Here is a 26,240-nt window from a genome sequence, read left to right on the forward strand (position 1 = left end):
ATGTAAAAATACAATACATAGGGGCAGCTAGGTGGCACAGGGGATAAAGCACCAGTCCTGGAGTCAGGAGTACCTGGGTTCAAATCCAGTCTCAGACACTTAATAATTACCTGCCAAGCCACTTAACTCCATTTGCCTTGCCAAAAATACCCTAAAAAAAAAAAAAGAAAAAAAAGAAAATACAATATATACTCCATTGAAAAAAAATGAAGCCCATTCATTGAGAGCTCATTATCCTCAACCCCATATTTCAAATCACCACATTACCACTCCATCCTCTCCTTTTCTTCAATATCAGATGACAAGTGGCTGGCCCTACTTACCAATACCAACATTTCTAGTTGTGCCCTTGGTCTCAACCAAAATCTTGCATCTTTGACCATCTCTCTCTCTTTTCCCCATTTTCAACCATTTGTTACACACTGACACTACAGACAGGATCAAATCTGTTATTCCCTGCTACATAGAAATATGATCAAATTCTCAATAAACTTTAAAAAAAATTTCATTGGCTGTAATAATTTTTTCTCTCTCTCTCTCTCTCTCTCTCTCTCTCTCTCTCTCTCTCTCTCTCTCTCTCTCTCCTTTTCACCACAAAACTTCTGGGAAAAACTATCTATATTCATTAACTCCACCCTCTCACCTTCCACCCACATTTTGCAATCTGGTTTCCATTACCACTGCTAGACTACTCTCTCCGAAGTCACTAACAACTTCTTGGATTTAACAATCTAAAGGTCTTTTCTCATTTCTTGTACTTTTTAAACTCTCTCTCCTCACAATATTTCTTGGGACCTTTTTATGTTTCTCCTTTCTACATATAAAAAAATATCCTTACTTAGATTTCTTTACAAATTCATTATCCATGGAGTTCCTGATGCAGAGAATTATGAATGCAGCAGAAAGAAATTCTGTAATTTTTAATGCTGTTAAGATCTTGTTAAAAGCAGTAAGGCGGGGCAGCTAGGTGGTGTAGTGGATAAAGCACCTAGGTAGACCATCATGTCATCTGCAAAGAGTGAGAGTTTTGTCTCTTCCTTCCCAATTCTAATTCCTTTAATTTCTTTTTCTTCTCTAATTGCTGATGCTAACATTTCTAATACAATATTGAATAGTAATGGTGATAATGGGCACACTTGTTTCACCCCTGATTTTCTTGGGAATTCCTCTAGCCTCTCCCCATTGAATATAATACTTGTTGATGGTTTCAAATAGATACTGCTAATTATTTTAAGGAACAGTCCATTTATTCCTACACTCTCTAGTGTTTTTAATAGGAATGGATGCTGTATTTTGTCAAAAGCTTTTTCAGCATCTATTCATATGATCATATGGTTTCTGATAGGTTTGTTGTTGATATAATTGAATATACTAACAGTTTTCCTAATATTAAACCAGCCCTGCATTCCTGGAATAAATCCTACTTGATCATAATGTATTATCCTAGTGATGACTTGTTGTAATCTTTTTGCTAAGATTTTATTTAGGATTTCTGCATCTATATTTATTAAGGAAATAGGTCTATAAGTTTCTTTCTCTGTTTTAACTCTTCCTGGTTTAGGTAACAGTAGCATATTGGTTTCATAGAAAGAGTTAGGCAGAGTTCCATCTTTCCCTATTTTCCAAGGAGTTTATATAGGATTGGAACCAATTGTTCCTTAAATGTTTGGTAGAATTCACTTGTGAATCCATCAGGCCCTGGAGATTTTTTTTTTAGGGAGTTCCATAATGGCTTGTTGAATTTCTTTTTCTGAGATAGGGTTGTTTAGGTATTTAATCTCTCCTTCATTAAACCTGGGCAACTTATATTTTTGTAAATATTCATCCATTTCACTTAGATTATCAAATTTATTGGCAGAGTTGGGTAAAATAATTTCAAATTATTACTTTAATTTCCTCCTCATTGGTGGTGAGTTCACCTTTTTCATTTATGATACTAGCAATTTGGTTTTCTTCTTTCTTTTTTTTTAATCAAGTTGACCAGAGATTTATCAATTTTATTGGTTTTTCATAATACCAACTTTTGGTTTTATTTATTAATTCAATAGTTTTTTTGCTTTCAATTTTATTAATTTCTCCTTTAGTTTTTAAAATTTCTAATTTGGTACTTAATTGGGGATTTTTGATTTTGTTCTTTCTCTATTTTTTTTAGTTGCATGTTTAGTTCATTGATTTCCTCGTTTTCCAATTTATTCATATAAGAATTTAGAGCTATAATATATCCCCTGAGAGTTTCTTTGAATGAATCCCATAGGTTTTGGTATGTTGTTTCATTATTATCATTCTCTAGGATAAAATGGTTAATTCTTTCTATAATTTGTTTTTGGTTCACTCATTTTTTAAAATGAGGTTATTCAGTTTCCAATTTGTTCTGGGTCTATATCTCCTTGGCCCAGTATTGCATATGACTATTATTGCATTGTGATCTGAGAAAGATGTATTCACTATTTCTGCTTTTCTGCAGTTGATCATTAGGTTTTTATGTCCAAGCATGGTCAATTTTTGTATAAGTTCCATGTACTGCAGAGAAAAAGGTATATTCCTTTCTATCCCCATTCAGTTTCCTACATAAGTCACCATATCTAATTTTTCTAACAATCTATTTACCTCCCTAATTTCTTTCTTGTTTGTTTTATGATTCGATTTATCTAGATCTGATAGCTGGAGGTTGAGGTCTCCCGCTAGTAGAGTTTTGCTGTCTATGTCTTCCTGTAGTTCTTTCAGCTTCTCTTCTAAGAATTTGGGTGCTGTCCCACTGGGTGCATATATATATACAATATTGAAATGACTTTATTGTCTATGGTACCTTTTAGGAGGATAAAGTTTCCTTCCTTATCTCTTTTAACGTTATCTATTTTTGTGCTGCTTTGTCTGAGATAAGGATTGCTACCCCTGCTTTTTTTACTTCAGCTGAAGGAAAATATATTTTGCTTCAACCTTTTACCTTTACTCTATATGTATCTCTCTGCTTCAAATGAGTTTCTTGTAAGCAGCATATTGTAGGATTCTGGTTTTTAATCTACTCTGCTATTTGCTTACATTTTAAGGGAGAGTTCATCCCATTCACATTCAAGGTTATGATTACTAATTCTTTATTGCCCTCCATGCTATCTTCCCTGTTTGTATTTTCCCCCTTTCCCCCCTTTATCCATATTCCCCAGTATTTTGTTTCTGATACCACCCCCTTCAGTGTGTTTGCCCTCCTATATCACACCCTTGCCTTTATTTCCCCTCTCCCTTTTTTCCTTTTCCCTCCCCTTCTTTTTGTTATTTCCCCTTTTTCCCCCACTCCCCTTCCCTTTCTCTGTCCCCCCTCCCCTTTTCCCCTTTTAATACTTGAAAGGTTAGATGTTTTATAAGTTAACTGAGTATGTGTAGGTTGACTTTAAGCCAAATCTGATGAGAAGATGATTCAGGCGTTTCTCCTCTGCTCCCTTCTTCCTCACTATTAGCATAGGTTTTTTTTGTACCTCTAAGTGTAATGAGATTTACCCCATTCATTCCCCTCCCTCCTCCAGTTTCTTTAATGTCTCCCTTTTTAAGGAGGTAGTGTTTTTTAGATCATTCTAAGTCATAGAAAATTCTGAGTGTCTGTCCCTTCTAGTTCAGTATATTCTATCGAATAGAGTCAAAATTCCTGAGAGTTATTAGAGTCTTTCTCCCAAGTGGGGTTAAAGCCAGTTACATCCCATTAGATAGCAGTCTCATGGATAGGTCATGAATGTCCATCATTTCTGGCTAGGTGTATTCTCTCTGTTAAGAGTTACAATTCTCAAGATTTATGAGAATCTTTTTTCCCCCATGCCGGGATATAACCAGTTTCAACTTACTGGATTGCATTTTTTTTTCTTTTACTGCCCCCCCCTTTTTTTTTACCTTTTCATGTGTCTCTTGAACCTCCTGTTTGATGGTCAAATTTTCTGTTTAGCTCTGGTCTTTTCATCAGAAATTTTTGGAATTCTTCCATTTCGTTAAATGTCCATCTTTTTCCCTGGAAGAGAAGACTCGGCTTTGCAGGAAAGTAGATTCTTGGCTGCATTCCAAGCTCCTGTGCTCTTCAAAATATATCATTCCAAGCCCTTGGATCCCTTAATGTTGATGCAGCCAGGTCCTGCGTAATCCTTACTGTGGTTCCTTCATATTTAAATTGTTTCTTTCTGGCTGCTTGCAGGATTTTCTCTTTTATCTCATAGTTCTGGAGTTTGGCCACAACATTCCTTGGTGTTTTCATTTTAGGATCTTTTTCTGGTGGGGATTGATGTACTCTTTCAATAACTACTTTGCCCTCCGATTCGATGATGTCAGGGCAGTTTTCCATCACTAGATCCTGTAATATTGAGTCCAGGCTTTTTTTCCTCTTCAATGTTTTCAGGAAGTCCTCTATGATTTTCAGGTTGCCCCTCCTTGATCTATTCTCGAGGTCAGTGGTTTTGCTGATGAGGTATTTTACATTTGCTTCTATTTTTTCTATTTTTTGATTTTGTTTAACTGACTCTTGCTGTCTCATGGAGTCGTTAGTTTCTGTAGGCTCCATTCTTTTTTGGCGGGGAGGAGTTTTCTTCATTAAACTTTTGCAACTTCTTTTCCAATTGGTCAATTCTACTTTTGAAAGAGCTTTCCATTTGACCAATTGAGGTTTTGCAAGAATTAATTTCTTTTTGCATTTTCTCATTTGAGGATCTGAGAGAATTATTCTCATTTTGTATTTGTCCAGTTGATGATCTGAGAGATTTCTTCTCATTTTGTAATTGTCCAATTGTACTTTCTAAGGTTTTATTTTCTTGTTGCAAGGTATTAATTGTCTCTCCCAAATTTTTAAGCTCCTTCCTTATTTCTTCAAGGAAGTCTTTCTGTGCTGGAGACCAGATTGTATTCTCCTCAGAGGTTCCAGGTCTCTCTGAGTTGGGGTCTTTCCCTTCCAGGAATTTTTCTATGGATCCACCTTTCCACTGACCCTTCTTCATTTTGCTAAGACCTTGAGTTGGGGGGGGGGGGCAGGTTCACCGGGGCTTGGGATTGCTAAAGGCTTTATTCACTGAGTTGCAGTTTCTCTGGCTGGCCAGTAGGAGGTGTTGGTTGCTTTCTCTGGAGTGTCTGTGACCTTGACTGAGGCCTTCTCCCTTTGCTTGAAGGGAGGAGTTGGAGTTATTGAATTCTTTTGCCTTCAATCAATGGTGGGCTTTACCTTGACCTGAGGTCATTCCTCAGCTGGGCTGCTTCTTCTGCTCACACACCTGGGCCTGAGGCAGAAGTATTTTGCATTTGTTTGTTTGGGAGGAGGTCTGAGTTGTAATGGATCCAGAGGAGCCCAGGATGGTGTCCTCAGCTCTCCTGCACCAGAACTCTCCCCGCAGCCCCGTCCCCAAGATCCAGGGGGACAGCACCAACACCAGCGCCTCTACTTCCCCACGAACCCAAGCCCCTTGCGTCCAGCCCCACCGCTGATCCAGCAGGTCCGGCTCTCCAGCCCTCAGACTCCTGGTTCCAATTCAGCTATTAATCTAGCTGATCGGGGCTGATCCTCCCTCTGAGCCCAGACTCACCCACCCCAATTCGACCAAAGCTGCTGTGGGAGACAAATCCTGAGACAGATGTTCTTTCTCCTGGCTTTTCTTTCTGGGTTTTGTGGATTGGATTTCTTTTAAGAGGTTTGTTTCATGTGATAGATGGGGAAGAGATCAGGAGACTTTAGAACTGTGCCTGTCTTCTCTCCGCCATCTTGGCCGGAAGTCAACACATATGTTTCTTTGTTAACTAAAAGAATAATCTGATTTAACATTCTAATTCTATAGAGGAAACATCAGAGCATGAGTTTTCCATTCCAGAGAATAAAGAAGTATTTATACTAACCAGATTTCTTTTGACAAGCCAAATTAGTATTTTTCTTCTGAAAAGTTGTAGCATACAGTGGAGAGGTTGAGAGGAGGCAAGAACTAAAAAAAAAATTAAAATATAAAAGATAAATGTAATTACTAATATGATAAAGATAGATTTAAATAAATAGATATTGAGTTCCTACTACATGCACATCATTCAGGAAGATTACAAATGGCTAGTCCTTATGATAAACAGTTGTTGGAATTTTTAAAATGGGCCAAGACTTCCCCAATTCATAAGTCATGTTTACATGTTTATTATATATTTTCAATAAAAATTACTATTCTCTGATATCTATATGTAAGTACATACACATATACATACATGGATACATTATTTTAAATTAAATTGTGTAGTTTAAGATTCTATAAAATAATTCAGTGTTCTAAATGAGTATCTCTATACTAATATAGCAAAATGACACAATTGATAAAGTTCACTTGTACCTCTTATGAGAAACAAGGATTTAAAAGTCTGTCTCTTGAGAAATGCCCACTGAGTGTTCGTTGCTTGGGAAATACCTGGCAATAACTGAAAGAGTCTCTCCCACTTCTTGATGCTGTGATAGCATGAGAGCAAAAAGATTAATTTCCAACACAGCAATCTGATTACCAAACATAGAGGTCAGCAAACAGAAAACCTGGAGAGACAGAATCAAAGAATCACAGCAACACTGACAAACACAAAGTTCAGTGATGCATTTACACTTTTTGCCATAAACATGAATTCAAACAGAGGCAGTGAACAACTCTGTTCAACAGTTCAACTCAAATTTAATAAGTACTTAAATGGAAACTGAGTAAATGACTGGCACCTAATCACAAAAAATTTACTAATAATAATTTATATAAATGACTAGCAAGACACTAGATTATTTAACCTTTAAATTGATAGATAATTCTATCTTCTTTTAAAAAGTTCAAATAAAAGGTACTTGATAAAAATAAGCTACTAAATTATTTGTGAGAATCACTCACCTTATGATTGACAGCTTTGTTCATTATTGCACATGATCCAGCAACTTTAATGCTGAGGTTACTAAAATCTTAATTTAAAAAAAGTGAAATTTATAAACAATGAAGGAATTTTTTGCATTTTTTAAGATAAATACAGAATAAATACCTTAATTTCAAACTGCATTGGTTAGCATGCTTTATAAGGTAAATTATAATGTAGAAACATTTTCTCTAAGAAAAATTACACTTCTAATCATGTCAGATCAAAGAAAAGTATTCAAATTATCAAACAAATTTAGTATACTTTATGACCTTACCTTTAAAATGTATAACAGATTCTAATTCCAAGTTGTCCAAATTAATTATGAATAAACCAGTAGAGCTTCCTATCCACAAGCATCTGGTGTCAGCAACAGGGAAGCTAATTTCAAAGTAAAATACAAAATATAAAGTACAAAGGTAATTTCAAAGCAAAATTTTTTTTAAAAAGGGCCTAAAAGGACCTGTAAATTTTGAAGTATGTTTAAATGACTTAAAATTCTCCTATATTTATATCTTTTCCCCCTTAAACCATGAGCATTTATTTCCTTTAGGTGAACAAATTATAATACAGTAAACTTTCTATCATCTAAACTAAAGTAGGGAAGTGGTGTTCTTAGTAATAAAAAAAATCACAAATTTCAAAGTTATTTATCTTTGCTTTGGGAACTAATTCAATCATTTTCTTCAATAGATTTGCATTTGTAATTATATTTGTCTATTAAAATTGCTTTATTATTTCTTTCTTATAAGCTAGGTAATAGATGAGGAGAGGAAACTCAGGATGTCCCACCATTCAGTCCCCAAATAATTCCATCACATCAGTGAAGATATTTTTCCTTTAAAGTTTATAAAAGGGGTAGTAGTATATGTGGCAACAAAGCAAAAAGAGTTTATCTCAGTTTATCTGTCATGTCTTCTGAATATTATAATGAGATTGTAAGTACAAACGAAAACCAGATATTTTATGACATAATTTGGTAAAGTGAAAAGAGAAAACTGTCTCCTCTTTTATGCCCATCCTTGTTTCTCCCTCCATGAGCCTTCATCTAAATGCTTTCCCATCATGCTTCCCCTCTAGTTTTTGATTTTATATTACATTTAAATTATATTATACATTTATTTATTACTTAATATATAATTTATTTATAATGTACAATGCTATTCCTTATCCCCTTCAATTGATAAAGTCATTTTTGAAAGAAATATACACATTACTCAATCATGGTTTCCATTCTACCAAGTTTCAGAGATATGAGATTACATTTGCCTGCCTGTGACAGGACTTCTAATTGCCCTTCTTTGTTATCTAAATATTTGAATACAGTAATTTGAGCCATGCATTATACTTCACTGTTTCCTTTCTTGAAGTTTTGCCTCCTTTAAAATCATGAGTTCTCTTAATTCTATTCATGTTCCTTTTATTTTTTAAATTATTCTCTATGGAATCAAGCTTTAGAGCTATACATCAATTCTCCATACCCAATTCTTTTTAATTTAAAGTCCTTTTGATTAGATTTACAAGGGATATAGTAAATATATTTTACCAGCCTTTGATAGTCCATGTCTGGCCATCTCTGTCACCTCTGTTTTGATCCATGGAGCAAAAGTCCAAATGCCATTCTCAGGCACCACTTTCTTAAGCCAGTTGTTTACTTTTAAAATTATTTTTTTTCTCTTCCACTTACCATTCCTTCATTAAATGTCAACAGGGAAAGCAAAATATGCACTGATATAATTTTAGGGTTTTTTTGTTCAATACTTTATAATCCCCCCCCAAAAATACTTTATAATCCTTGGCAATATTTTTTTAAGTTTCTTTTGGCAGTATCATTTGTGTCCACATGAATCAGATGAATCAAAATTAAGAAGTTGCCAGCTATTTTGACAAGACTTCATAGGTTCTCTGTTATATCTTGGATTTTTTTACATGAAGATATCAGACCTCTTTATTGTTCTTATCAGATCAACAAATAGGTGAACTCTATTCTCCCCATCAAGAAATTACCAAGTACTATTATTCTTCTCTTTGTCTTTACTACAACTACTTGATGACCTTTCATCTGGAAGCTTCTGTGGCTGTGCCATATTTTTTGGAGAACAAGTAACATCTTCCTTCTCAGAGCATCCAGGTATCTCATTCAGTTTTTAAGCTTTTATTGTACAGCTGACTCTTCTCTTTATAACATTAGTTCCCTCTGCAATAATCTGAAAAGAGTCAAATCTCCTCTCCTCTACCCTAGATTGCTTTCTTTTTCTGATTAAAGCCTCATTCCACTTTTTCTTTATGAATGCTCTCCCTAGCAACCTGGAGTCTAGTGGAATGTCTTCCAAATCCCTTTACTTTCTCTTCCAGGAGAGAGATTAGTCTACATTTTGAATACAAGTTAAAGTCACTGCACTGTAGAATAAAGATAAACCCCATCTTTGATTGTTGGGAGCCAGGGTCTCTAAGGTGTTTGACACAGTTGCAGCAAGAAGACTTAAGGCAGTCACACTGAATGATGGAACAACATTTCCTTCTTCAATATATATAGGGATTCCATGTATACCCGTATTTATAGGTCTATTATTGATTGCAAAACTTACTCATCCTAATAGTGGAATGACTATAAAGGAAGGATTTCAGAGAAATTCCTTGAATAAAACAGATTGTGAATTCTGTCCAAATTTAACAGGACTGCCTCTCCCTGAGACATACAAAAGGCTTCAGCATTATGAAATCTTTGGAAGACACAGCACTGGGAGTTCCAGAGAGATGTCAGAATATATATATAGGGAAACCAGATACAAGATGGGTCAGATAGAATTCCAGGGAAATTAACAGTTTTGCCCCCCTTACCATACACAGGAATATATGATAAAGATGGTGAAAGAATAGTTACTATAGGTAACCAATATGTGAACTCTAACAGCCTTAGTTTATTGGGAAAGAATAAAAAGTCATAGAAACCGTAGCGTCTACCAACAAGGGCTGAAAGGAAAATTGGTTATTGAAGTAGTCAATGGACGGGTGGACAAACATAACTACCCTCACTATAGGTTGTCAAGGGAGCATATTGAAAAACATTACATATGCAGCACAAAAACATAAAAGTATTCCATTAAACAAATTATATCAAAGATTATTATAAGGAAAGTTCTGTTTAATTAATAACTTTACTATGCAGCAACAAACTAGGCAACAGGCAGGTTGAAGTCATCATGCTCTGAGCAGGCACAAGAAAATTAACTACATGATTGATAATAACACTCGTAACCACTACATGATCAAACTTTGTAACCATATGAACTATATGATTAATGATGAAAATTGTACACTTTTGTAACCAAGGAAATGGTTTTAGTTTGCTTGTTTCATATGATTCTGAGACTATAAAAATAAATCTAAGCAGCTAACAGTCAGTCAACCTGCTCCTGCCTTTACCCACTTGTTGACTCAACTCATTTCACCGACTCTATCCCTCCTGTCAGGTTCCAAGGACCCTGTGGAGGCTGGACCCCCACATTTGATGAAAGTTGTTGCACGATTTTTTCAACCCTACAAAATAGTTGAAATTTTCAGTTTTGTTTTTGAGGAACTTGGAGGTATTTATACTTCAGTTCTAAGGATTTAGCTAAAACTTTTAAGTGAAATATTATTTCTTAATAACTTGACAACTTCCACTCAATTCTCGATATTTCTTCCAATTTAATAAGGGTTCAGGCAAGTCTTGCAGATACTTGTTAATTCTTCTAAGCCACTATAACAACAATTCAGGAACTTGCTACCAGACCAATGATTATATTTTTTATGAATGGTAACAAAATTTGAAATAATATGGAAAAAAAATTTAAAATATGGAAAATATAGGCATGGAAGTCATGTAGCTAGACTCTTGTCTGGCACTTATAACTAATAGAATGTATGTCACACATACTACTAAACATTTTTAAATGTTTTCTATAAAAAAAATAACTACTAAAATAACAGATAAAAGTATTTGCCCACTATCATATCACCAAAGAAGAGATTGCAATTGACATTTTCTGATTTCTCAGCCAATCCTCTTTCTGTGATACCTCTCTGACAGGATTATGTTGAAGTACAGTATCAATGTTTGTAAAGTCCCTGTATAGAAAGGGGTCCTGGACATCCTCTGGGCCCTGAGGAATTCCTTAGAAATACAAATTTGGCCAGGTGCCTTTGGGTCTGAAAATAATCAAGTACTCAAGTACTTGACCTGGGGATCCAGGATATACCATAAAATTGTTTGAAGAATCACAAAGCACCCTCACCAGCCTAATTATTTTGCTGTATCTGTTAAATTCCAGGACTGCCTCCCCCTTCCCCAGGTGTGGCTGGAACAATAAGACAGTAAATTACTCGAACCTGTGAAAAGGTCATGACTATGTGACTCCCCCATCTCAGGAAATATGTTCAAACAAAGACCCTTTCTGTCTTATTTACATATGATAAGACAATCTTTGCTTCTGTATCCTGTCTGCTCTCATTATCCCCCCGCCCCCCCCCCCACAAAAACCCTATCCCCTAAACGCTCAGGTACTGTCTGATTTGGGTATTCCATCCCAAGGCAGTCCCTGGGAATAAAGATCTCCACATTTATCAAACTCTGGTCTCCCTCTTGCTCTTTGGGTTCAACAATGTATCTCTCTCAAAGAACATGAAAGGCTTAAAACTGAAAAATATCTTCTAAATCATTTAGTTCAACCCCATATTTACCACCTCATTTGATAAAGGAGCAATCTGAGACTCAAAAAAATTAGGTGAACTTTTTTGCACCTTCGCATCAAAATCATCCTATAATGCCTCATGCTAATAAGGAAATGTTTCCTATATTAATCACATCTTCATATCTTCCAAATCACTCTTCTAATTTCTTTTTATTTACACCTATTTATCCTAAATCTACACTAGATGATAAAGATTACACTCGAGTCACATTAGTCAATTCTAGTCCTTGAAAAGTCCCATAAAGAGCATTTGCTTTTTTCTGTTAGCATATTAAAAGCATAAGTTGAACAGAACAGCTTTTAAATATTACATAATTTCTTCACAGAATTAATTATTTTGCTTGAATAATAAAGACTTTAAGAAGCAGTAGATGGAGGGAAGGGGCACTAAGTGGTGCAATGGATAAGAGCACTGGCCCTGGAGTCAGAAGGACCTGAGTTCAAATCCGACCCTCAGACATTTAATAATTAATTGACTAGTTGTGTGACCTTAGGCAAGTCATTGTCTTAAATAAATAAAAATTTTAAAAAAGAAGCAATAGATGGGCAGGAAAGTGGTGCAGGAGATAGAGCACCAACCAGTCCTAGAGTCAGAAGGATCAGCATTAGACACTTATGAGCTGTGTTACTCTAAATAAGTCACTTAGCCCTAGTTGCCTCTCCACCCCCACTCCCCAAAAAAAGCAACAGCAATAGAACACAGTAGATAGAGAATTTGCCTTCAAAAAGTAAGATCTGGCTTAGATCTTATTTCTATCACAACTTGATAGTGTGACCCTGAGCAAGTCACTTACTACTCTAAGCCCAAAGACTCTAAATTGCCCAGCAACTGCAGGTCTACACTGGTAGAAATTTCCTTCTCTGAAGCTTCCCACAATTTTTTGAAATCAAAGGCTTCATCCAAAAAAAAAAGGTCACTAAAATAAGGGATTTTTTTATCAAAAATTTTCAGTGAGTACTTTTCTCATATTTAAGCAAAATCCAAAAGGAAAATTGTAAAGGGATTTATACCTTTATTTTTTCCCTTTATGAAAATATAAAAATATATTCTTAAAACTATAACTATTAAGAAGGGAAAATGCTTCAATTTTTTAATCATTCCCTTTTAATATTGTCCACTGAAAAAATATGACTGATGGATATTCTACAAAATTTTAATGTCTTCCTTTATATTACATTAACAAAGTATATCATACTTACAAATCACACTCTTCATTAATTGACTGAGCACAGCATTCAATTCTCAATATAGGAAATGATGTTTCTACCCTTTCTTCTTTTTTCAGTTCATAGTAGGAAAGTTGACTCCCTTCTGAAAACAGAATCAAAATTAATTATCAAAGATTAGCAGTATTTACATGGTCATATAAAAGGAGATTCTAATGTCTTGATCATTAGAACAATGTGCTAAAATGTAAGATACAATACAATATAATAAAAACATAATTTAAATATAAAATATAATACTCAAAGTCAAAGCTCAAAGTCATAGCTCTTAGGCAAGTAAAAGATAATATCCCTACAAGTTCTTAGAAGCTCAAAGCAGCATGCATCTCTCAAGTTAGCTAACTTCTATGATCAGGGAATGCTAAGATAATCTTCTACTAGTCAGTTTTTAATTTGGTTTGCTTTCTTGGTTGTGATTTTAGTCTGGAGAGAGAGAAGCAATGGACCAGTGCTTTCAAGATTTAATATCAGCATCACCAAAATTTGATTTGCATTCAAACTGAACATATAAAACAATTATTTTTATACTTGCAGGAACAGAAGAAACTGTCGTACTTTGATTCATTGAAATCTTAGAACTGCAGGCTACTACTCTAATGAAGAGAGATTGTGTATTTTCCCTCACCCACATCAGTTTCCCTGAAGTGAGTGGAATTGAATCATTTGGCATCTCTTGTCAAACTATGTTTAAGTGGTCAGAGTAAAACAAAATATTGCTTCTCTCAGATGAATGATTCCTTCTTGATCAGAATCCAAAAGCAAATGGCAGATTAGATTGGTCATTAAAATAGTCTATGGTAAACTAATTCAACCATATTTTTCTTCTCATTTAAACTTGGTTTATATTAGACATTTTGAGAAAGACATGAATTCCTTTAGAAAGACAATAATATTTAAATTACTCCTAAACAAAAAACTTCAATTTATTAAACCTACAATCCTTCATTCAGTTCTTTCTTAAATCCTGCTATTACTTTAAAATAACTCTGCCCTTATTTCCACAACTAATGCTTAATCTATGTCTTATCATGCCTCACTAGTCTATGATAACCCAATCTCCCTCTTTCTAGCAACAGTGGCCTGATGTCAATCCTTCAACCTTTAACCATAGAAAGGCAGAAGCTATATCCAATCACCCTAATGAAGGCATTAGTCTCTTCCATACAAAGGTTCCCTGAATATAGCATGCAAAAGGAAGAATAGATTGGCTCTCTAGGCTAGTGTATCTTGGCTGACCTATTATGTGATATTGCATAGGCTTCATGTTTTAAAAGGAAATGAAAGCAAAAGAGGAAAGAGATGTTATAGTAGCACAGCAGTGCTGTTTTAGGAAGTCTGGTTATGTGGGTATTTTTCCTTATATCCAAGTTTACATTTCACTATGTTTTCTGTCTCTAAGAAATATCATGTACATTGGACTGGAGTTTAAGATGCTTAAGGTCTTAGACCCAAAGAAATGAGTAGCAATGATTTTTTTGTCACTCGAAAAAGAATAGCTGTACCCTTCCTTGATCGCTTAGGAGTGTTCAATAGTGTGTCAAGAAAGTTGATAATTACTCAGACCATATCTTTCTTAAGAAACAAATTTTCAAGGACCTCTTAACAACAAAAAAACAATTTCTCCTCTAAATTTCAAAAGCACTTCAAGGTACATATGGGCCTTCCTTCTTATTTTAGCTAATTTTTTTTAGGATTTTGCAAGGCAAATGGGGTTAAGTGGCTTGCCCAAGGCCACACAGTTAGGGAATTATTAAGTGTCTGAGCCCAGATTTGAACCCAGGTACTCCTGACTCCAAGGCTGGTGCTTTATCCACTGCGCCACCTAGCCGCCCCTGTAGCTATTTCTGAATAGGTCCTTACTCCCCTACTGTAATACAAAGGAAAAGTGCTCCTGTATTACTGTCTTCCTTACTCTGCTTGCAGAGGAAAATTCAATAAGGAATGAATTCTTCATTAAGGTCTTACAGCTCAATATGTTGTAAATATGCCATCTTCATTTCAAAATGTGAATTTGTCAGATTTAAAAAATAAACACTCTTAGCTTCTCCTACTACAAGGCCAATTCCGTGTTCTTTCATAAGTCTTACTTGAAGGTTATTGCTTGAAAAATAAGTGCTACTTGAGAATCTTGACTATTTAGCAGACTTTATGCAGCACAACATAGAGCAATTTTATAAGGACACCAACACATCTGGATGTGTCATCCTCCAAGGAAAAAGGACCCATCAATAGAAATGAATGGATTTTCCAAGAAGAAATTTTATTGTAAAATATGCTAATGTTACCTATTCAAACAAAAACTATTTTAGTTGGGATAGAAAAGAATATTAATTCCAATAAAGTAGCAATGAACTTAGGAGAGTTTGTGATGCCACCATCACATTAGAGGACTTGGTCTTAATAATTCCCTAGTAATTCCCATATTTATACTTCTTGGTATCAGGATGAAAATCAGATAGATTCCTGAAGTCACTATTTTGTTATATAGGTGTCTTGAGCACTTTGCTCTTAGAATGTTACTGCCCCTAGAATGTTTTCCTAATTTCTCTCTGATAAGCTTTGACTCTTTCTCTTTGCTGCCTAAGCCTATTTCCTATTTCCTCTAATCATTTGTCAAACCATGAGTATAAATAGTGTTGAATGAGAGAAACAATTTATATATGTTTGTATCTTTGTATTTTTCATATTTGTCCTGAGTATGGCATTGTGTCTTCTGTTTTCTCTCATATCAACTTCTGCATTCAATAAATGCTCAGTAAATTTTGCTAATAAATGCATGAAGACATGATACGTATTAAGTACTCAAGAAATATTACCTATTTGGTTACGTTGTGCTAGTTTGACCCTTTTATTGAAGAAAATCTCTTGTTTTTTCCTTAGGTCAAACTGGGTCATACATCGATAATGATGCTCACCAACCAAACTGAAGATCCAAAGCTAAAAAGATAAAACATAAACAGGCACACAAGATGTTGAATAGATTTGTTTGAAAAAACATTTCTATCTAAATGTGAAAAAGAACTTCATGAGATATGATGCTGCTTCACCTCCTTACTGTAATTTTCTTTTAATGTTTATCTACACTTGCTTCCATTTTAACATTCTCTCCTTATTTCATGTCAACCAAGGGTTTAGAAAATTTCTCAGTTTCTTCTGAGATTCCTTACATATTTATCATAAGTGTCATGATATTGCATTTGTTATCGATATTATCTTGTTCTCATTTTTAAATGAGGTTCAAATAAAAATAGGCCTGGAACAAGATGATATCTTCCAATTATTCCTTCATATTCAACATTTTAGAGACTTCTGCACAGGTGAGTAAAATTACTTACCTTCCAACATTTCTTAGTTTCCTTTTTTTTTATGTTAGTCAACCTGATAGGTGTGAAGTAGCATCTAAGAGTTGTTTTAATTTGCATTTCTCTAATCAATAGTGATTGAGAGTATTTTTGTCTGTGACTATTGATAATTTTGATTTCTTCTTCTGAAAACTGCCTAATCATATTCTTTGATAATTTATTAACTGGAGAATGGTCTTATTTTTATAAATAGGCTTAGTTCACTATATTTGAGAAATGAGGCCTTTATCAGAAAAACTTGTTGAAATTTTTTCCAAATTACTACTTTTCTTCTAATCTTAGTGTCATTGTTTTGTGTAAATTTTTTTTATTTTCAGGTAACCAAAAATTATCTATTTTATTTCCCATGATCCTCTCTATCTCTTAGGTGGTCATAAATTATTTCCTCATCTATACATCCTCAGACAAAATTTTCCATACTCCTCTAAATGCTGATGATATCACCTTAATGTCTAAATCATATACCCATTTTGGCCTTATCTCAGTATACAGGTATGCAGCATGAGACGCTGTTCTACAGTTAGTTTCTATCAAACTGCTTTTCAGTTTTTCTCAGTAAATTTTTGTCAGCTAGTCAGTTCCAGGAGTTTGAATCTTTGGATTTATCAAACACTTAGAATAATATGATCATTTACTGTGTGCTGTGAATCTAATCTAGGTGTTAAATTCTTTGGCCTGTGGTAATATGCTGCATAGTTTTGCCCTTTCCTTTGTATCATCTATATTGTCCTTTAAGTCTAGGCTTCATAAGAATGACCCTTCTGTAAAATGCTACTGCTATTGTCCTAGCTTTCAACCTCAAAAAGGCATAGCTTATTAATTTAATCAACATTTTTTGTAGAGCTGAATTCCCATAAAGGATTTTACTATCATTATCATTAATTATTATTATTACATTCCTTCATCTTAGTCATTTCACAACCATTCATGGTTACTCTGCTTTCAGTTACATTCAATAAATCCAACAGTATATAAATAGCTTGCATAGGTATTTGCAGTGCAGCTCCAACCATGTCATTTCCCTACTCAATAAATACTTGGGGCTTCCTCTTACCTCTAAAATCAAATTTAAAAACCACTATTTAGCTTTTCAAGTCTTTCATGATCGGTCTTTGAGTTGTCTGGCACTTTGCTCCCTTCCACATACTTTATGACCCAGCAATTCTAGCCTTCTTGCTCTTCCTCTCACAGACACTCCAACTCATGAGTTTTCTTCAGCATTTTTGGATCTCCTTGACTAAGCTGCTGACTTGGTTTTCATGTTTTTCCTGCACTGCTTTCATTTCTCTTTCCTAGTTTTTCCTCTACCTCCCTTATTTGATTTTCAAAATCTTTTTTGAGTTCTGCCATAGCCTGAGCCCAACTCCTATTTTTTTTGAAGACTTTGGATATAGAAGCTTGGACTTTGTTATCTTCTGAGTGTGTTTGATCTCCTATGGGACCAAAGTAATTGTCTATGGTCAGGTTCCTTTTTGTTTACTCATTTCCCCAGTGTGTAGCCTGGTTTTGGGGTACTTCCTGAACTTTTGAGTATTATTGGGACACCCCCAATAAGGACCTCAGTTCCTTCAAAATCTTATAAGAGGCTCTGCTGCTCTCCTGGCCTATGATTTGGCCTGTGGATGACCATAAGCACACCCCTCTGCCCTGGAGCTGTAAAGAGGGTCCCTGCTCCACTATGGCAGTATGGGGGCCCAGACTGTGAGCTCCATGAATTTTCAAATACTGAACTCACACCTAGCACATTCTCCTTACTCATCTCTGACCCCTGACTTCATGGCTGCCTACAAGACTCAGCTCAAATCCCAACACTCCACTAGAGGTCTGTCTGAGTATTTCCCATGGCTTGTGCCTTCCTTTTGAGATTACTTCTAATTTACCCCATATACATCTTGTTTGTATTTAATTAAAAGTATGTAGTCTCACCCTTATAGGTGGTGAATGGGTTCACTCCATTCAGTTGTGAACTCCCAGAGATCAACCACATTAATGACAAACCATAAAGATATTTGACTGGCTTAATTCCCTGCCACTCAGAATTCCCAGGCAAGGGACTCAGTCTCCTCAGTCACAAAGACCACAGTTATATACCACCACACCTGGTTATTAAGTATAATTCTGGAATTTGCATCACATAAAAAAATTTTAATAACTTTGGGATCTTCAAATTCTCCCTCTTCAAATCCTTCAATTTCATAGCTTACTTCATCTAGTCTAGTCTTAAGAATAAAATGTTGATTTAGGGTTTGTTTTCATGATTGCTCCCATTAGTGAGCAATATATTGTATAGGTCTGAAAATTGACTCTATAATAAACAAAAACAAAATAAGAATCTCTTGTCAATAATTGCTGAGATATTAACAAGAGATTCTTATTAGCGACCTATACTAGCACTATCATTCATGTCTTAATAATATCATTCATGTCTTCAACCCATTTCATGGACTCTTATGATTTATCTTTTTCTGTGATTAAGGTCATAGGTACAGAAGCAGGTAAAGAAGGATCCTGGTTTAGGATGTAAACCCAAGTCATGGGGTCCCTAGTGTTTCTGGGTTATTGACAGGCTTTCAGAATTATCATAGTAGTTTCAGGGCACAGACAGTTTCAGCTTCTACAATGCCTTGGTTGGCATTCCCTTCCTTTACAATTCCTCCCACTCCAAGGTTTGACCTTTGAGGGGTTGTTATCATATTTATTAAGCAATGTCCTTTCATTAAATGAAGTAAAAAGAGCACTAGGTTTAAGACCTCCTTGGCAGAAACCCTGGAATCCCTACCAGCTGAGAGATGTGAGACAAGTCACTTATTGTCTCTCAGGCTTCAGTTGATGGAGTGGGAGAAGAAAACTGCCAAAGGAATTCATATTAAGTAGGTTCCTTCTACCATGAAAAATCTATGAAAATGGTTTTTCTATCAGTTTAAACCCAAGGATAGATTTTACTCATTCAATAAAAATCTAATTTCTAAAATCATTCCTATATCATTCTATCTTTGTAAACAGCCATGTCATATTTTCCCAAATTTTAGGTATATCAGCCAGATTGCTCTGAGTTCAATTTGCCAGATTCCCAAAGATGAAAATGATGAAGTTCTCCAATGTCAGTCACCAATCTGCATTCACTTCAGTGGGTAATTTAAGTAATAAAAAAAAGTAGCAGCAAATAAAAAACTGAATGAATACTCACTTCCACTACTTCTACTGGAAGATTCCTTGAGGGAGCTACTTCAGTTAGTCCCAAAATCCCTATCATGCAATTTTGCTTTTCTTATCTAAATTTAGATTCCAAACACAAGTGAAATCAGGTCAAAATGGTTCTACCGGGATTTAAGTCCTATAGACTTGAGTAACTGAGTCTAATCAAGACTATAACATACAACACAATTTTAGGCAACTTTTTCAACAGGGAAAATTTGCATCAGTCTTTAGTTAGCTAATCAATGAATATTTATTAAGCAGGGGCAACTAGGTAGCACAGTGGATAGAGCCTTGGAGTCAGGAGGACAGGTGTTTGAATCCAGTCTCAAACACTTGACCCTTATTAGTTATGTGACCTTGGCCAAGTCATTTAACCCTAACTGCCTTACATTCAGGGCCATCTCCAGTCGTCCTGATTCATATATGGCCACTGGACCCAGATGATTCTGGAGGAGAAAGTGAGGCTGGTGATTTAGCACAGCACCCCTCACTAACTTCCAGTTCATGTGCTTGTCATTGTATCACCTCCCTTATGTTCTGGTCTTCTTCAAGAACATAGGTCAAATACCATCAGCAGCATTTATTAAGCAGGAACAGTATTAAGTGCTGGGGATACCAAGAAGGGGGCTGGTAGTCTTCAAGGAGCTCATAGTCTAATGGGGAGACAGCATGTAAACATCTATGTGCAAATAAAATATATACAAGGTATATGTAGGATAAAATGGGAATCATCCATGGAAGGAAAGCACTAGAAATAATGGGAATAGTGAAACGCTTGTTGTACAAGGTAGGATTTTTAGAAGGGGCTTGAAGGGAGCCAGGGAAATCAGGAGGCAGAAATGAGAAGAAAGAGAATCCCAAGCATGGGGAAAATCAGTAAAAATGCACAAAGTTGGGAAATGGAGAATTGCTTTTAAGCTAAACAACAGTTTATACTTAAATATTTTAAATAATTCTCTCACCTGGCCATCAGCACTCCCAGTAATAAATTGCTCCTTTTTTTCATCAATGAACAAACTTAGGAGAGGATAGGCTATTAAAAACATAATTACTTTTATTTGAAGGTATAAATTTTTAAGAAAAATCATTAAGTTTTAGTTTTGCTCTATTTTCTTTTAAATAAGTTTGAACAAGCAAATTAAATAAGTATAAAAGTAAAGTAGTTATAAAAGTAAAGTAAAAGTAGTTATTTAAAAACACTTGGAATGAATAATACTCATGTGAAAAGTACATGAACATAAGAGAAGTTGTCTTGAGTAAAAGGATGGCATATCAATTCAGGTATGCCAAAGATAGAAAAATTAAAGTGCTCCTGTCTTACCTAAATTTTATATCACCCAAACTTAACTGCTTAACAAATAATTCTGTATAGGGCAGATTCTCAAGTGTTTGCTGAATAAATGAATGAATAATAAAACTACTTGAATTCATTAATTCTAAGAAATTTAATAAAAGTATCATCTCACATATTTCACCTTGGAAGTGCCCTTAGCCCCTAGAGCCCCTTCCCTCTAATTAAAAAGTAGAGAGTTCTTTCCAGAATTTCCATTTAAGAAGGGAATCATCTCTTCATTTCCCACCAAGTACTTCTCTGGACCATGCCACTCTCTTGCTAGAAACTCTTCTGTATTTGAAGTATTGAAATATAAAAGTTTACCTGTTAGTACTGCTGAATTGTATAATAATAATCCAGTACAGTAATCCCATACCTTTAGAGAAATATATAATCACATATTTTTAAAATAACAGAACTCAGAAGGATATCATAAAATAAAACTATGTAGAAATGTTTACAACAAATACCATATCTTAAACCAATTGTTAGCCATTAAAAATAGCATGAGTCATAAGGAAAATTCATCAATAAATATGCATTAAGTGACAAGCAGCAAGTTAGATGTTAAGGATAAAAAAAAATTTTTAAACTAGTAAAAAAGACAGGAATAGTAAAATCATAAGAATATTTATTAAAAATTATGTCAAAGAATCAGTAAAAGGAATATCAAGAAATAATAACTTTTATATTTGGAAGCAGCAGAAAACAGAAGAATAAAAATGACAAGATTAGAAATTTCCTAAATACTGAATGAATTTAGCTGAACTGTGTTATATTTGAAGCAGAATATAACTATTTCCAAGATTAAATAGTAAATTATAAATGGAAAATGCAAATTTATACAAACTCCAATTCGCTACTTTTTTGTCATGTTATCAAGGAAATCAATTTGAGACCTTTAATTTGAAATAGGTTCTGGTCTTAATTCATCCCTCTGAGGGCTCGTTCTTTAATTAGGTGTCTCAAGTAATCCAGATCCCCTCTAACTATCTCATGGTGTACCTACCCAAAAGAAAGACATCCTAGCAGCTATTATGAGATAATGTATTCAATCTAGTATGAAATTTCCAGGACCACAATATGTGTATGAACTACAAAAGAAAACCAAATCCCCCCCCCCCGAAAAAATGACTTAGTCACCACAATGTCCCTTAGATCAAAGATGGTCCTAATAATCTGGATCAAGATGTACTTGGTATCATTCCAAGTCCAAATGTTTTAACCAGAAATCTAATCCAGTCTGAACTTTAAACAGATGTCAAATCTATTTTAAAAGACTCATTCAGTAATAGCAAATAAATACATTCAGTAAACGAATTTCTTTTCTTATTATTTCATGATTCTAAAGGGAAGGGGGAAGCCCTCTACTCTTTAAAAATAACCAATTTTAAAAGTTGTTCAATGAGTCATTTTCTTACCTTAAAGCTTCTGTCTTCAGATACTGATATCATTTTATTTGTTTGCCAGGTGCAAAATTCAACTGCAGTGACTGGACCAACATGACCTTTCAGCTCAGTTAATAAAATTTCAAACTGATTGGTGAGAGAAACCCCATTAGTATAATATATTGTAATTCTCATTCCTTAATTGTATATCATATATCTCCCAAAGAAACATTTATCTCCCAAATGAAACATTAAAACTCATATTCTACTTTGACTACTATCATAACTCCCTTCCCAAATTCTTTTGTATTTAAATAGATAAATCAATGTCAGAGCTAGAAAGAAGTACCAGGGATCATAGGCTATAAATTACCAGTTATGATACACTACTAACAAGACTGACCTTAGGAAAATTAAAAAGTATTTGTCACCTCAGCTCTTCCTTTAAGTGACCTTCCTCACTACTTTTGCCCACTGTTCTCCCACTATTCTGGATTATCAGGGTATTTTCCCCACTATAGTTTTCCAAACCTTTCCTGCCCATTTCCCATGAAACAATCAAAATTTATCTGGCTTTTGCCCCATTCCTTCCAGAGACCTCCTACAGATGGGCAATGAAAAGTGAGATCCATGACCATAATTGCTTTACGGACATAAAGACATAATTGTGATTATTAATTCCTTCTAAATACTGCATTGCATAATGTCAATATTATAAAAAGGAAATAAAAGTCCCTGTTCTGTCTTTTCTCATTTTTTTTAATTATAAAGATTTTATTCATTTTGAGTTTTACAGTTTTTCCCTAATCTTACTTCCCTCCCTCCCCCACAGAAGGCAATTTGCCAGTCTTTACATTGTTTCCATGGGATACATTGATCCAAATTGAATATGAGAAGAAAAATCATATCCTTAAGGAAGAAACATAAAGTATAAGAGATAGCAAGATCAAACAATAAGATATCAGGTTTTTTTCCTAAATTAAAGGTAATAGTCTTTGGTCTTTGTTTAAATTCCACAGTTGTTTCTCTGGATATAGATGGTATTTTTGCAGACAGCCCCAAAATTGTGCCTGATTGTTGCACTGATGGAATGAGCAAGTCCATCAAGGTTGATCATTGCCCCCATGTTGCTGTTAGGGTGTACAGTGTTTTTCTGGTTCTTCTCATTGCACTCAGCATCAGTTCATGTAAATCCCTCCAGGTTTCCCTGAATTCACATCCCTCCTGGTTTCTAATAGAATAATAGTATTCCAGTCTTCCTTGTTGTTAAGTATTGTTAAGGATTTAGTTTTGCTCTAATTTCTTTTAAATAAATTTGAATAAGCAAATTAAATTTCCCCATAAAAGGAGTTATTTAGAAACACTTGGAATGAATTATACTCATTTGAAAAGTACATGTACGGGGCAGCTAGGTGACACAGTAGATAGAACACCGGCCCTGGAGTCAGGAGTACCTGAGTTCAAATCCGGCCTCTGACATTTAATAATTACCTAGCTGTGTGGCCTTGGGCAAGCCACTTAACCCCATTTGCCTTGCAAAAACCTAAAAAATAAAAAACCGAAAAGTACATGTACCTAAGAGAAGTTATCTTGTAAAGGATTACAAAATCACAAAAAAACGAGTTTCAGAGCTGTAAGAGAACTCAGAGCTTATCTGATCCAACCCCCAGATTCTCCAGATGAGGAAAGTGAAGTCGAGACAGGCTAAGAGACTTTCTGTATCACTCAGATAGGAAATAATAGAGGCAAGATTTGAATTTAGGCCCTCTAATTCCTAATCAAGTCTTCTTTCCATTTTACCAGTCTCATTCTATGGTGAAGGAGGGATTCTCTTTCAGGAATGGATTGTACTGGATAACCACTGAAATTCCTCCAAACTGTGACATTTAAGAACCTGAGAGCCTGTAACTGGTTCAACTCTCTGAGGAAGACAGCAGGGGGATTTTTATCTCAGTTTCAAAATGGAATGAAAGAATGTCAGAAGGTTCAACTGATTTGTCCAAGGTCTAAAAGATCTAAGTGGCAGAGCTCAGATTCAAGTCCTTTGGCTTGCCAGAATGGCAAGTAACTTAATGACCATTTCAGCCAACCTCATCATCTGATAAACTTCAGGTGAACTTCAGTTTACTTAAATTACATGTCTAAAGTCACATGAGAAGAGCTATTTAGTGTGGCATTGGAAAGAGAACAGTGTTTTACCAAAATCATCATTCTAGATATGGAAAAAAATGAAGCACCCAAATTGGAGAAGGAACCCCAATGAACAGAGAATCTCATGATGAAGCAGTAGTGGTAAAGTAGCAGTTTCAGTAGCAGTAGCAGTAGTAGTTGTAGTGGTAGATGTAATCAAGCATATAGTTTCATCACTTAGCTTTCTGGCTCTTATCTACAACACTCTTTTTTTCTATTTCTGTTCACACACACACACACACACACACACACACACACACACACACACACATCCTCTGTGAATGAAATGTACTTTCCACCCACCTCCACCTTGAATACAAGGCCTGATCTCTCAAAATACTCACATCTTCCTTCTCTAGCTACCTTGCACTCATTTTGTATTTATTCTGTATAACTGTCTTCTGTTGTACTTATAGATATAAAAAAATTGCAAAGTCCCAACAAGATTCAAAATTAAATCACTGGATTCAAATTCCAGAGTGCTAACTATTATACCATGGGGCCTCATTGTACACTCTAACCATTACCTCAAGGTCTTCTTCAAGAACAAAAATCAAAACAATATAGGTATGGTTTCCCCTTATAGAATATAATTTTCTTAAGAAGATTAATCTCTAATTTGGAACTACGCCCAAAGGGCAACAAAAATGAGCATACCCTTTGATACAGCAATACCACTACTGGGGGGGGGGGGCATAGTGGATAAAGCACCGGCCTTGGAGTCAGGAGTACCTGGGTTCAAATCCAGTCTCAGACACTTAATAACGACCTAGCTTGTGGCCTTGGGCAAGCCACTTAACCCCATTTGCCTTGCAAAAAAAAAATACCACTACTGGGTCTATACCCTGAAGAGATGATGAAAAAGGGTAAAAACATCACTTGTACAAAAATATTCATAGCAGCCCTGTTTGTGGTGGAAAAGAATTGGAAATCAAGTAAATGTCCTTCAATTGGGGAATGGCTTAGCAGACTGTGGTATATGTATGTCATGGAACTCTATTGTTCTATTAGAAACCAGGAGGGACAGGACGGGAACTCAGGGAAGCCTGGAGGGATTTGCATGAATTGATGCTGAGTGAAAAGAGCAGAACCAGAAAAACACTGTACACCCTAACAGCAACATAGGGGCGATGATCAACCTAGATGGACTTGCTCGTTCCGTCAGTGCAACAATCAAGGACAATTTTGGGCTGTCTGCAATGGAGAATACCATCTGTATCCAGATAAAGAGCCGTGGAGTTTGAACAAAGTTCAAGGACTATTCCCTTTAATTCAGAAAAAGAAACAGATTATCTTATTGTCTTATCTTGTTATCTCTTAGACTTTTTGTTTCTTCCCTAAGGATATGATTTCTCTCTCATCACACTCAATTTGGATAAATGTACAAGATGGAAACAAAGTAAAGACTGACAGATTGCTTTCTGGGGGGGGGGGTAGGGGGAGGGAAGTAAGATTGAGGAGAAAAAAATTGGAAAACTCAAATAAAATCTTTAAGAAAAAAAAACTGAAGAAGACCAATCTCTGCTTACTATCTGCTGACCATTCAAACTGAAGTAGTTTTTGAACCTTCAATCTTAAGCTTTATTTTATTGGATCACTAATTTCCCAATCAAATTTGAAGGATTGCTTTTGAATTGATATATACAATCAATAAGCATATGTAGCTCACAATAACGTAACATTAAATGTTTTTCTGAAAGGTAACTGGTCATATATTCAAGTTAACTCAGAAAAGCATAAAATATCCAGAAGATGGTCAAAAGCATCAAATGTAGTAGAAAATTTGAAAAGGATATAGACTGAGAAAAAGGACTTTATATTTGATAATTAAGCACATTGGTGTTAATAGGAGTTCTGTAATGACTTTTCTATATGTCAGAACTTCTCTTCTTCACAAGGGAGCAGGACAATGGAGTTTTACAACTATTACCAATTA

At 35.1% G+C, this 26,240-nt stretch overlaps 1 protein-coding gene across 12 annotated transcripts in view; it reads right to left on the reverse strand.

The window, feature by feature from the left end:
* WDR27 (WD repeat domain 27) overlaps positions 1-26,240 on the reverse strand; it is a 292,990-nt gene that overhangs the window by 226,081 nt on the left and 40,669 nt on the right. For 10 of the 12 annotated variants that reach the window (XM_074188085.1, XM_074188082.1, XM_074188083.1 and 7 more), the window contains 9 exons: positions 22,148-22,261; positions 21,051-21,102; positions 20,356-20,426; positions 15,650-15,770; positions 12,807-12,918; positions 7,151-7,254; positions 6,855-6,922; positions 6,399-6,517; positions 5,851-5,933 (listed from right to left, as the gene is read on the reverse strand). In XM_074188085.1, coding sequence (XP_074044186.1) covers positions 5,851-5,933; positions 6,399-6,517; positions 6,855-6,922; positions 7,151-7,254; positions 12,807-12,918; positions 15,650-15,770; positions 20,356-20,426; positions 21,051-21,102; positions 22,148-22,261 — 844 coding nt within the window. The remainder of the gene's footprint in view (positions 1-5,850; positions 5,934-6,398; positions 6,518-6,854; positions 6,923-7,150; positions 7,255-12,806; positions 12,919-15,649; positions 15,771-20,355; positions 20,427-21,050; positions 21,103-22,147; positions 22,262-26,240) is intronic. The other 2 variants (XM_074188081.1, XM_074188086.1) reach the window with 2 other exon arrangements.

The sequence above is a fragment of the Macrotis lagotis genome, chromosome 5 (assembly GCF_037893015.1).
Source record: "Macrotis lagotis isolate mMagLag1 chromosome 5, bilby.v1.9.chrom.fasta, whole genome shotgun sequence".
Taxonomy (NCBI): Eukaryota; Metazoa; Chordata; class Mammalia; order Peramelemorphia; family Peramelidae; genus Macrotis; species Macrotis lagotis.